This window comes from Akebia trifoliata, chromosome 4 (genome assembly GCF_017979445.1).
Source record: "Akebia trifoliata isolate Shusen 1 chromosome 4, ASM1797944v1, whole genome shotgun sequence".
Classification (NCBI taxonomy): domain Eukaryota; kingdom Viridiplantae; phylum Streptophyta; class Magnoliopsida; order Ranunculales; family Lardizabalaceae; genus Akebia; species Akebia trifoliata.
This window is the reverse complement of record NC_141378.1, coordinates 12,166,086-12,180,047: the sequence shown is the minus strand read 5'-3', so window position 1 is coordinate 12,180,047 and position 13,962 is coordinate 12,166,086. Positions and strand designations below refer to the sequence as shown.

At 33.1% G+C, this 13,962-nt stretch overlaps 1 protein-coding gene across 1 annotated transcript; it reads right to left on the bottom strand.

Moving 5' to 3' along the window:
* Positions 1-5,434: 5,434 nt before the first annotated feature.
* Positions 5,435-7,813, bottom strand: LOC147403825 (putative isoaspartyl peptidase/L-asparaginase 2). Its single transcript, XM_086439568.1, has 4 exons — positions 7,596-7,813; positions 7,276-7,509; positions 7,056-7,142; positions 5,435-6,030 (listed from the first exon to the last, which is right to left on the bottom strand). The coding sequence occupies exons 1-4, from the start codon at positions 7,755-7,757 to the stop codon at positions 5,524-5,526; spliced, it is 990 nt and encodes a 329-aa protein (XP_086295694.1). The 5' UTR covers positions 7,758-7,813; the 3' UTR covers positions 5,435-5,523.
* Positions 7,814-13,962: the final 6,149 nt, after the last annotated feature.

Below are 13,962 nucleotides of genomic sequence, written 5' to 3'. Positions count from 1 at the left end.
TGGGTAACAGATTTAGTTCATTTTTTTTTTACACAAAATAGGCATATATTTATACCACAAAAAGAAAATTGAAATCATAGTTGTTGGAATTTAGGAAAAGGAAAGAAAAAGGAAAGTTAAAGCAAAAGATAGTTTTAAATCATTGTCCTTGATTGAAGGGTGAGTTAGAAATGATCTCTATGTTTTGCTTGTTGTGTATAGTCTTTGTGAAATTCACTTAGTAATTTGATAAAATATTTATTGGATATTTTACCCAATATCTTATATGTAATAGTTTTCAAATTCTTATTTGATAATGACAATTAAGAATAATCTAATTAATAATAGTAAATACAAAGAATATAAACAAATATACAAAGAAAAAGTAAAAACATAATACCCACAACACGAGATTTTATGTGATTCATGCAAAAATTATGTTCACAAAAGTATAAGCGTTGAAACTTGATTTCATTATGAAGAAATTGGACAAATCAATATAAGAGTTACCTCTATCACTTATCTTCACCTTCTTCGAAATTTCAATTTTTTCAAACCTCTCAACTTTCTTTTTCTAGGTTTTCTTTCATTTTCTTTTCTCTTCTCTAAAAAGTTTAGACTTATAACTTAAAGAAAATCAAAATCCCTTTTTAGAAACACCACATAAGTGAGCCACTTATATAAGTGAGTCACTTATATAGGTTATAAGCCTAATCCAAAATTACCTTAGAATAACCCAAAAAACACACATATTTGGATTGGGCCTAATTGTTTTGAGCCGTATTTTAACACTGCTAAATATTAGAAATACCAGCTATGTTTTGAAAATGATGACATGCTTCCATTGAGCTCACTTTTCTACATGAACTAAGAGGAAAATACTTGAACACGTCTTCAACTTCTAATAAAAAATCTAAAATTTTCTTCTAAAACTAATCATCTTCAATTTCATTGGATAAATTTTTTAATCTACATCAACTATCTTAAGATTTGATCTACTTCAAGTATTCAACCTTCAAATCTCATGGAAAGATAGAATTTTTTAGGAAGTATAAAATGATGAAATTTTGAATTAAAATTCTAGGATTTTCTACAAAGAAGGTAATGTAGAAAATTATTGATTAAAGTAAAGATTGAATAGATTAAAGTTACCATAAAAATTGAAGAACGTGAAAATGACTTATTTTGGGAAGAACAAATAAATAATATTTTTGGAAAAATTAAAAATAATGAGATTTTTGATAGAAAAATCAAGGGTTTTAGGTAAAAGGTTAGTTCTAGGTAGAAAACAATGAATTGAAGATTAAGTTAAGTACATATGGAGGTGAGGTCATTTGAGTTTTTCCCCTTTAGTCTATTTGGAAGATTAGGGTCAAGAGATGCAAATCATCAATTTCAAAATATAAGGGATATCTCTAATATTCAGCAAAATGTTAGGAGGTATGTCTAAATCACCCTTGATTAAATTATAATATCTTGTATTTCCTTCCTAATATGTTGGGTAAATTTGATGTATCAGGCTAGCTTAATTAATTTTGAAAGATTTGGAATCTTATTATGTGCCTTTGGTTCGATTTGATTATTAAGATCCAAACCCGATCCAGTAACAAATGAATTAGACCAAACCCCATTTGAACTACAAAATCTAAATAAACTTTATATGTTTTAATAAATATAGAATATCATTTATATAATGTCTCACATTTTATCAATCAGGTTATTATCGGATTAAGACATGATCAATCCAGATTTGATTCAATAAGATATCATATTAGACCCTTATCAGATCAGATCTTAATAAAAATCTAAATCATCAATCCAAACCCGAAGTTATCATATCGGAATAAATCGGATTTGGGGCCTGATCTGATCTGATCTGTCCTGCCCTTGATTTTTCTATTACTTTTCTTTATTGCACTGTTCTGGTTTTTTTTTTTTTCATTTTATTTAATAATTAATCTCTTTTTTATTGGGGGTGAGGACGGATTGACTATCTCTTGACCCTAGTTGTCGAAAATGGGTCCATTTTCTCGTGCAGATGTTTTGATTTTGACTAAAAGGCCCTAATTGTGGATAAAAGGGCTTACTTTCATTGCAGACGTTGTAGTTACCAGTTGAGAACATAATTTTAAAACTAGTCGAGTCGACCCAACAAACTCAGCCAAGTAGATTCGATTGGATTTTGTGGTGACTCAACACCAAAACTCAATGGAACGAACTTAGTGAGTCAACTCAAAACATTAGTTGAGTCAAGTCGAAAATGGGCCGAGTCATGTCAGAAACTCAACTGAGTTATTGGACTATATAATATGTTTTGGAGAACAAAAAATATTTATTTATTTTGTATTTAAAAAGTTTGAAACTAAATTTCAAATATAAATTTTATTTGATTCGACTCAGTGGACATCCGAGTCAAGTATTAAAACTCTAAGCTTGCTTCTCCATTCAAGAATCAAAATTTTCTATGCCAAAGAAATGGCACATGGCAGCTTTTCAGCGAAGTTTACCTTACCCTTGAATGTTTGGTGTGATGGACCAAAAGGTGGGCCAAAGATTCAGGGCTCAGATTGATTTGCTATGGGGCCCATACATTGTCATGACGTAGCTTAGATAATTAAGCCTGACTTGCTAGACTAATTTAAAGCTCTATATTGGCCCAATTTTTGGGGTCGAACCGCTTGAGCGTATTTAGATCTGGCCCGTTAAGGCATCAAGAATTAGAATTGCGTTGATACCGGGCCTCGAAAAGCCCAGTATGATGCTTCAGGCTATTCTCAAATTAAAGCTTGGCCCATGCTACATTTATTCTTACCCAAGCCTCATAAAGGATTTATGCAAGGTCCAGTCCAGTCCAGTCCAAGTGGACATTTACCTTGGGCCGTTTTTTGCCTAACTTTAATCACAGTCTAGCCATCCAAGCCCAAACAGAGTTATGAAGAAAATTTAGTCAACTCGGAACATAAATATGTTTGGATCGGTTCAATGAGTCAACTCAATACACAAAGATGCATTTTTATTTAATATTATCCTTTATATATATATATGGGAAATGTTCAGCACCCTAAGTTTTACCACACACTTTAACAAACGTTTTTTGTCCTACATAGGTTAGAAGTTTTGGAATGGGCTGATTTTTGGTGAGGATGATACCAAAAATCAGCCCATTCCGAAATGTTTAGCCCCATGTTTACAAGTTGAAAAATCGTGGACCGTCCATTTTTTATAAATCATTTTTTATGGGGTTAGAAGTTTTGGAATGAGCTGATTTTTGGTGAGGATGATCTCCTCACCATAGAGATCATCCTCACCAAAAATCAGCCCATTCCGAAACTTCTAACCCATGTAGGACAAAACGTGTTTGTTAAAGTGTGTGGTAAAACTTAGGGTGCCGAACGGGACCCTATATATATATATATATATATATAGGGAAATGTTCAGCACCCTAAGTTTTACCACACACTTAACAAACGTTTTTTGTCCTACATGGGTTAGAAGTTTTGGAATGAGCTGATTTTTGGTGAGGATGATCTCTATGATTAGAAGATCATCCTCCCCAAAAATCAGCCCATTCCGAAATGTTTAGCCCCATGTTTACACGTTGAAAAATCGTGGACCGTCCATTTTTTGTAATCAATTTTGATGGGGTTAGAAGTTTTGGAATGAGCTGATTTTTGGTGAGGATGATCTCCTCACCATAGAGATCATCCTCACCAAAAATCAGCCCATTCCGAAACTTCTAACCCATGTAGGACAAAACGTGTTTGTTAAAGTGTGTGGTAAAACTTAGGGTGCCGAACGGGACCCTATATATATATATATATGGTGCAAGATGAACCACCATGGGGAAGGCACCCCTAGGTGACATGACGCTAGGTTGCTACAATATTATCGTAGGGCTACATTGGTGTTGGGTCCCCTAGCCCTACACCAGGTGTTGGCATAGGGCACTGGTCCCCATCAATTCCATGGAAAAATGGGGCTCGCTACTTCTTCAAAGCCCCCAAGATAGAGAGGAGCTCAGCTTCTACCCCATCCATGTAATAACTAACTAATTCTAAAGAGTCGTGATCATATGAAACCCTTTTTGACACACACCCCCGTCATAGAATCATAGATCATTTGCTCGGGATACACAAGAAAAAGATTTATGATTATACGTAACTCAAGGCAAATGATCTCTGATCCTGTGATGGAGGCATGTGTGTGTGTGTGAGTGAGGGGAGCATTGGAAAATCATTACACTTCCGAAAAGTATCAAATCATGTTTTGACGCTTGTGTTGGACATGAGAGTTTAAGAGGGAGAGAGATGAAAAATAATAAAGTGAATTAAAAAGAGTAAAAAAGAATATAATTAAACGGAATGTTTATCGTAGCCGAATAAAAATTTATCCCCCACAAAAGTAGGTCATACCATATAGACTAGATTTCACACGTGCCTAAGAGAGAAAAAATAAAATGGAACCCACACCGGGTTGGATGGGACGTTTATTCCCCATAAGTGGACTCCACCATGGTATTTTATATAGATTACTTTATTCATCGGTTGGCTCAATTCGAATTTGAGTTTGTGATATGTGATTCATGATTTGTCACTAGGTAGGATCTTGTTGCACCTTCCATTTGATGCAAGTGCACCTCTATTCAGCTTGCACCTTCCGAAATTATAATACATACTTGAAAAATGCACCTCACCTATTAAGTGCACCTTCCAACCAGATACCTTTACCATTCATCTTCTTCTTCCCATTGTCCTCATGTCCCTCCTTAGCAGGTGAACCACCAACCACCACATTCTCTTATATTCTTTGTAAAATAATGTACTCCAGTTGCTTGTTAGAAAAAGATAAAAACCCAGAAAAGTGAAGTATTCCTAGAAACCCAAATCATTTCGTTATAATATTAGTTTTAGAAAGAACAAAAAAAATCAATCTTTTTGGTCTGTTCAATGTCGACGTGGATTGAGCCATGTTGACATCATCCCATGGACATACATTTAACTTTATTTTTGTTTTTTTAGATTTTAAAAATATAATGGAAAAAAGTTTTGTAATATTCATTACTCCTTTTTCAAGAAAAACACACAACATGGAAGGAAAAAAAAAAGTTGTGGTTTTTGTCAGTGTCGGTAGGTCTCCGTCTTTGATAGAAACATGTCGACAAACACGTAGGTTCCACGTTGACAGGCCTGTCAACACATAACACCCTCCCCCACTCCCCAAAATAAAAAAATAAAATAAAAAATCATCTAAATTCACACATTATGTAAGTCTTGGAAGCTTTAGAGAGGTAGAAGGGACCCCTGTCATGGTTCGTGAAGCCTGATTTTTACTAGTTCACCTTATCATCTTCATCCTTCAAATCTCAAGAAACAAGATTGGATTTTGAAGGAGCTTGAAGAGATGATGGGTTTTTAAGAAGAAACCCAATCCATACTTGATTACTATTATCTTGAGATTGAGAAATATAAATTAATACATAAATATAATATAACTCTTAAGAATTACCATTATTGTCATTTAGAAACTACATCCTAATTTATCTCTCTACTCCCAAATACCAACCTCCATAAACCCATCCTCAGTAGCACACCCTCTAAACATCCCAATAGTATTAAACCCATAAGCCACCTTCCCATCCTTTGACACAGCAATCATGCCAGCCATCCCCTCATCCAACCTCTCCTTCACCACATAATCCACAGCATCCTGAAGGCTTAACCCCTTATACTCCATCACGGCCGCAACGTCCCTTGCCAACGTCCCACGTATTATGGCCTCACCCTCCCCTGTACACGACACGGCGCAAAGATCACAAGCATATGTCCCTGCACCTATCAAGGGTGAGTCACCTATGCGACCCGTCATCTTGTTCATGAGGCCACCTGTGGATGTTGCCGCTGCACACCGGCCTTGGCTGTCCACCACCACACATCCAACAGTTTCGGGTGCATATATGCTGATTGGAAGGCCGTTCATTTGCAAACCGCTCTCCACCACTCCGGCACCAACACTGCACGTCTCCAGACCCAATGATGGGATCCTGTAATCGAACTGAAACAAAAGATCATACATACATAATTCCCAAATGATATTCCTTAATAATAAGGTAAGGGCATCAGCCAACATTCGATTTGGGGCATCTAGGTCATTTTCATTAATTAGTCTGTAAACAACAACACCGAGGTCATGGATTGCATGTCATAACTTGACATATAGAGGGGGTATTCAGTAAATTAGTTTCAAAGTTAACTCAACCAACTTCAAAGCCGAGTGAACTCATATTGAAATCAAAATCAAGTCGAGTCATTGGAGTTCTGAAAAGTGCCAATTTGGTCGCTCTAATAATTTTGCGGTGGTTTCTGACAAGATCTGAAAAACATGACCCCAGCCTGTTGAAAAGGACTTATGTTTTGGTTTGTGATTTTGCAGTGGGCCCCCACTGGATCCCACTTTGACAACCTTTTTTGCAGAGCCTTTTTGGGGACCAAACCAACCCACTTGTCCACAAATCATTTAACACTAATTCTTGTTTAGATTAACTTAAGTCTTGTTTCCAAACACCACCTTAGATAAACAAATTTACGTAACGTAAGCCAATTAAATACTCGGACGCACCTGCGCTTATAATCAAATATTCAGAACCGAAGCCAAAGTCCATCAGAAGCCGATAAAAGAGGAGGAAGTTTTTAATTTAGGACTGGGAATCTTTTATATAACCCCTCTTACCTTTCAAACTGATGATATACCCCTTCACTCAGTTATCTCACTCGAACAAGACGAACGTTTTTTAGAATTTTAATTTAAAATAATTTCATAAATTTTAGAACCTTCAATTTTTTTTTTTTTTTCTATATAATTTAATGAAAACTTAATTTTTATTATTATTTTCCAAAAAAATGAATTATTTTTGCCAAAAGTAGAAGATAAGGGCGTTCAGGTCATTTTGAAAAATACACTGGTCACGACGCAAAGTATGACATCAACTTCGAAGCATAAGGGTGTCTCAGATATTCACCAAAAACATGGAGGATTTATATCTAAAGCACCCTTTAATCAAGGGATTCAGATTAACATACCACAATTGCATTTGCTTCCTTGGCCAGCTTCAACATCCCAACGTTGTCCTCCGTTATAAAATACTCATTTTCCACTACTTCCACGCCCTACACAAAACCAAATCCAACAAAGATCATTAGTTTTCATTACCAAACACGTGTCCCACAAACTCCCTGATTGGTGATGTCTCTCGGTTGGATCGAAAATAGAACAAAGTAAGTTGTACCAAAAAATAATTACTTGTTGTCTGGCAAATTCCTCAGCACCAGAGAAGGCGAGATACGAATGAGGAGATTTCTCCATTACGAGACGCGCGAGTGAGATTGGATTCTTCACTGTTGTTACACCCGAAACCGCACCGCATCTCCTCTTGGGCCCATCCATGATGCTTGCTTCCATCTCAACCGTTCCCTTATCTGTCAAAGCAGATCCACGGCCAGAATTGAAGAATGGATCTGTTTCAAGTTCACGTACCTGGAACCACAGAATAAAATCTCATCTCATAAAATATTGAAAATCTGAACCGTTGATTTAAGAAAGAAAGATCGCAGCGGACTTACAACAAGTTCGACGACATCGATTGCAGAGAGAGAAGAGCGAAGTGAAGAGATCCCCAAATTGAGACAGCGAATGAGAAGTTGTTTCGCCTCCTCTTGACGCTGTGGTGGAAGATTAGGGTCCACACCAGCGCCACCATGCACCGCTATAGCCCAACCACCCATCTCTCTCTCTCTCTCTCTCTCTCTCTCTCTCGATCTTGCTTAGAGAACGATGAAAGGTTGCTATCCTGATTTTATAGGCAGTTTCGGACTCGAAATCTCTCTATGTTGAAATTTAATGAAATGGATTTGAAATCCGTTCCTCTTGATTGGAGGAATCTCTTCTCCGGGGACACGGCTACTTAATGCACGAGTTTGAATTTTGAAAGAAAATGGTTCGTGTTCGAAAATTTTAAAGACAGAAATACCCTTTCCATATATATTTTTTTAGAGTTACTATTTGCACTCCAACTTTTACTTATTACATTCCAATTAAATATTAAAACACATTTGATTCAAATTATAATCTTAACATTACAAAACATTATAACACCGGTTAAAATAATTTCAATTATTTACAATTATGATTAGACTCGTATAATAATTTAAGTTTTTAGATATCACTTTTAAAGGTTAAATCTTATTTTATATTTTTGAAATGTTATAAACTTAATATCTTCAATTTCTTAGGAGTATTAATAAATTGCCTTTTTATAATGAATTAATGATGGAATTTTCATTATATTCAAATTTGATTATCCAGAATATTATGAATAAAAGAAAATTTTTACCGACAATCAATAAAAAGAGATTAACTTTCGGTCAATTAATAAAATTATTTTTGCATTTTGCAAGGGTGTAAATCTAATATCCCCAACTTCTCAAGGATGTATTACTAAATATCTGGACTAAAACAGCTCATTTAATTACAGTTTTGTCCTTGTTTAGGTGGGGTCCGGTTACGAAACTAAGCGTCAGAAGTTGTCTTTGTAAAGTGATCGTACTTATTAAATTTTTGATTTTTCGGCAGATGCAGTAAAAACTCTGAAAACCTGTAAGAGCTGTACCATTTGGACTCGTCTAAGCTTATTTTAGTAATTTCCGCAAGGATTTAGTTAGTGGGACCCACAGTACAGATTTCCATAAATTTAACAAAGTAAAGGATTCACCCTATTTAATAAGATTCTGTACGTATGGAACTGCAGCTAAGCCTCCAAGAAACCCTAAATTCACACAAAAGTAAAATTATTGGGTATTTTAGTAACACCCACTGTTAAATAGGTGATATTAAGTTTAACCCCTTGTAAAATGCAATATTAGATTTACCCTCTTTTAAAAAGGTAGTATAGAAAAATGCCCCTAGAATCTCTGTTCAACTTTTTTTACATTGGTGCTTGGTGACTGCTTCCTACTTTACTTTAGGAAGATCTCCAAACAAATTGTAATCGGTATTAATGTCTTAGGTATTTGTTCTATTCCAAATCCAATATCGAAATTTAAGGAGTTTCCTTATAATGGGATAAATAGATATATTCTTATGTTTGACAAGTCTATCAATTGGGCAAGTTGGTCCACTAACTCAACATTTTCTACCAAAAAAAAACAAAAACAATTTGAGACCTAGAACCTTGATTTCGAACCCACAAAGTAGGGTAAGACTTATAATTCTCTAATCCATGAAATCATGTCCAGAGTAAGATATTTTTAACTATTCAGACTCATTTTGTCAACTAAAATTATCCTAGATATTTGTCATCTTCCAATCGTTAATCTTAAGGTAAAATATGTTAACATATTTATTAATTAAAGGATTGGCATATGTTGACTCATGAGAAAACACATGATCACGGGGTGCAACTTGGTCCAGTTCAAATCAAAAACTGAATCAAACTAATAGCTTTAAGGTGGTTTGGTTCAGTTTGGAATAAGTTGCTATTCGATTTTGGATTACGAAAATGGTGAACCGATCAATTTGATTCAGTTCTCGGATCAAGCTTGTATAGAACCAAACCAAACTGAGAACCGAACCCTTATGCATGTAATAAATATATATAAAATAATTATTATGAATTATTTTAAGAGTTGGGACATAGATTAATGATCTTTTATGGATAAATTAATGACTTTTATGGATAGATTAATGATTTATTGTATGGATTTTTTTTATTTATTATATGTTTGTTTTTGCTATAAAAAATGATACTTATAATTTATAGAATATTTTGGCAATCCATATAATCGAACCAAACCGACTTTAGTTCTGTTTGGTTCCAATGGATTTGATTCGGTTCTGATTCTTATTTAGTGGAACTGACCTATATTGGTTAGGTTCCAATTTGACCTCAAATCGAATCAAATCAAACCAAGTTGCACCCCTAATCACAACCGTTTACATACGAAATCTAACAATTGAGATTATGAATATCTTTACAACACATATCTCGGAGATACTTTTTCCAATGGGTAAATCTCAACGATTGAAGTTTTTATTTAAACGATCATGTGTCTCTCAATCTTCACGAGTCAAGGGATCTTGACCCTTAATTAAAATATGGCTAGTGTAAATTTAAATTAAGAACATATATTTTTTTTTTTATGATTAATCCTACCACTAATACAATTCTTCATAATGCAAATCACATACTCTCTTATAAATTTAGTTACCAAGACTCATGTTCAAAAGAAATTATTGATAATTTTGAGATTCAATAATAAACAATGACTCATTGTCTAACTGTAAAATCTTTAAGTTTAAATATAAAAAAAATGAAAATATTACCATGCAATATTAAGATAATTTTTATTTATTTATGTAAAAATAAAGGCTAATTTGTATTTTACCCTTCTTTGTAAAAAGTATTTTAGATTTATTTAATTCAAAAAAGAATAAATTGTGAATATTTCAAAAGAATTCAAGAAGTTGTGACTGTTTACAAATAATTGAATTGGACATAAATATTAATCGTTTCTTCAATCATTCGAGAAGTTGAAGTATAATTCACAAATTATTAGGAGAATTAATACTTTATAATAAGTGAAAAAGTAGCCATTTTAAAATACTAAACAAACCTTGCACATCTATGATTAGATCTTTTGGATTTAACCACGTGTGTGGCTATGTAGCATTCCAGTAGAATTCATCTAGAGTCACTAAGTTCGTAAGGACTTCACCCTTACGATTGAATTTCATTTTCTAGTGTGGGAGTTATGTGAAAGTTTGATAATCGTCTATTTTCAAAATCTTGAATTTATTTCAAAAGTAATTATGTTTTGAATTATTTTTATTTTTATTCTTTTTGGATTTCTGATGTGGTGATCTGTTTGAGCAAAACTACCCTTACTAAGTCTCAAAATCTTACTACGGTGGTGTTTGTTTGCGCTATTTTTCAGTGCTTATTGCTGAAAAAAATTAAATTCAGCACTTTTGTCAAAATAGCGCGTTTGTTTACTCGTGCTTATTGCTGAAAATAAGTGAAAAAAATTCAGCACTATTTTGATGCTGAAAAAAGTGCTGAAGCGGTAAGCACTTCGCTTTTTCAACACGGACAAGTATGCCCTTTGTTTTTTTGAGCATGGACAACTATGCCCTTATTCTTAAAATGATATTACCTCTTATATCCCATGGATAAGTATATAGACCCCCACAAATTAATAAACCCCACCATAGCTAAATTATTTTGTCTTATATGGGTTAAAATTTTGGAATGAGTTGATTTTTGGTGAGGATGATCTCTACAATGAGGAGATCATTCTCACAAAAAAATCAGCACATCTTGAAACTTTTAACCCTATCAAAACAAGTTCAAGAATCGTAAATTGTCCATTTTTTTTTTTTTGAAAACTATTTTTAACGAGTTAGAAGTTTCAAAATAAACTGATTTTTGGTGAGGATGATCTCTAGACCATATAAATTATCCTCACTAAAATTTGGTCATTCCAAAATTTTAATCCATATAAAACAAAACAAAAAATGGCTATAGTGTGGGTTGCCCTTATTAATTCATAGGGTGCTTTTATAATTACACATCCTTCATTTCCATCGAAAATTATTCATAAAAATTAAGTTCTTTTTAAAGTTGATTTCAAATTTTGGTGACTTGTATGACATTATTATTTTTAATTTGAAATTTGTGGGCTTTTATAAATAGAAATTATTATTTATAAATTGAAGATTTGAGTATTATTTATTATTTAAAAATAAATTGTATTTTAATTTTATAAGAAATAATATATTTTATTGTGTTTGATAATAAATAAGCATTTAAAACATGCAAACAATGTATAATATGATTGTAAGGGTAACAAAGACAATTTATCAGTTTCAGCAATGTGTAACAAACATGATTCAGCATCTAAACAAACAACTTTTTTAGCACTTAAATTCAGCGCTTATAAGTTTCAGCGCTTAATGCTATTCAGCACTTATTTTTTTCAGTTTAACAAACAGCACCTACGTCGGTAAGAGAAGGGTTTCACTTCCCTATGTATATCGGAATTGATTCTGTACAGTTCAAAGTTGGTGGAAGCAAACGTGTCCCATTATTTCTCCCAACAATCGTTTTGATTGGCGAAATCAGTGGGACCTACACAACTCAATTGTGGGAGTGCGCATGCCCCATAAATAAGACTCCTTTTTGGTTGATTGTGAACTTTCTTAAACTAATGATATATGCCTTTTGACCATGGTCTTCTCTTATAGACTAATTTTAAATAACTTAAACACCCTTATCTTCATCATTTAGTTAAAAGAAATCAAATATTTTTTTCACATCTCCAAACTATTTTTTTTGAAATGACATGTGTTAGAATCATAGATCTTTTTTCCTCGGGATAGACAATTACAAATATCTATGAGACTGTGTAGATATATATCTCGGGGCATAAAATCTATGGTTCTAACACATGCCACGTCAAGACTACTTTGAGTATGTTACGTGAGAGAGTCAGATTATCACAACTCATTATTTTATCTAAAACTAGGATTTGTGTATGATTTGTAATGTAGAGCTTATAAATTGAGCCAAATCTTTATAATATTTAAAGAGTGTGTTTTAATCTTTAATTGGGAGTGATAAATGTTTAAAGAAGTTGGGGTGTCAATAGTAGTTCTCTTCTAAATAGATAATCTAGTTTTAGTCAAGTAGATTGATTTTAAAGAAAATAAAATAAAAGGTTTTTCGTAAGTTTAGAAAATTGACTAATGTGGGATTATAAAAGGTATTTTGCAATTTAAATGTCGGCGATGATAGTATTTGAGGAGGGAAAATTAGGTCAAAGAAGAGGGCATTCTAATCATTTTCCGCAATCTGTAATATAAAATTGAGTTCAAGGTGGCATGTCATATTTTGAAAAACATATGAAGGTATCTCAAATATCTTTAAAATATTGAGGGGGTACGCGTAAAAGGTCAAGGTTCCACTTCCATATCTGCGGGGTGATTAATTGGATTGCCTTTTTGAAAGTTCAAAAGAGACTCCAACTGAACTAGGCAAAGGTTGATTATACACACCCCCTTCATATTTTAGTGAATACGTGAGATAACCCTTTATCTTCAAACATGACTTGCTCCTGGACCTCAGTCTTCTTTTATTGAAAAATGACTTAAAAGGCCATCATCTTCAACTTCAACAAACGATCCATTGATTTTGATGGTAATTTAATTTTAACTTATTGATTTTGATGATTTTCAACCTCATTTAATAATACCTTGTAGAAAATCCTTATTTTTTTCATTAAATATTTCATCTTTTATTTTAAAATTCTCGTCTTGTAAGTAAGATTTGAAGGTTGAAATATTTAGAAATGTGAGGTTGAAAGAAAGGTAAAATTAAGGGCGTCAATTGGTGCTCAATCACTTGATGAATTCAAAATAGATTAGTCCATTTTCTGGTCTACTATTATGGAATCATATATTTTTCTATTTGATTTTTGGTAAGGCGTAATAGGGACTTGATATTGTATTTTCTTTATTTATAAGGATATTAATTAATCCAATTAAATATTAATTAATGAAATATTAAATGTAGTCACAATTTTTTAATTACAAACAAAGACTCTAAATCCTAATTTTCTAAAATTTTCTTTTGAAATTTTGATTTGCTTGAAGAATTGTAAATAAACAATCAATGAATTATATGCTACTTTTTTTTTTTTTTTTTCAAAAACAAATATCAACCTTATCTGTTTTGATGGTGTAACGTGTATTTGTAGGGCCTATGGTTCAAAGGATTCGATACCTGAAACAAAGATGGATAAGAAATGGAACCAATATTTTTATTTAGGTTTTGATTTTGAGCACATACGATTGATATCTTATAAAAGTTGAAAATGAGGGTATTTAAGTCATTTTCTATTTGTTTACTAGAGAATGCAAAAGTCAAGTGGATCA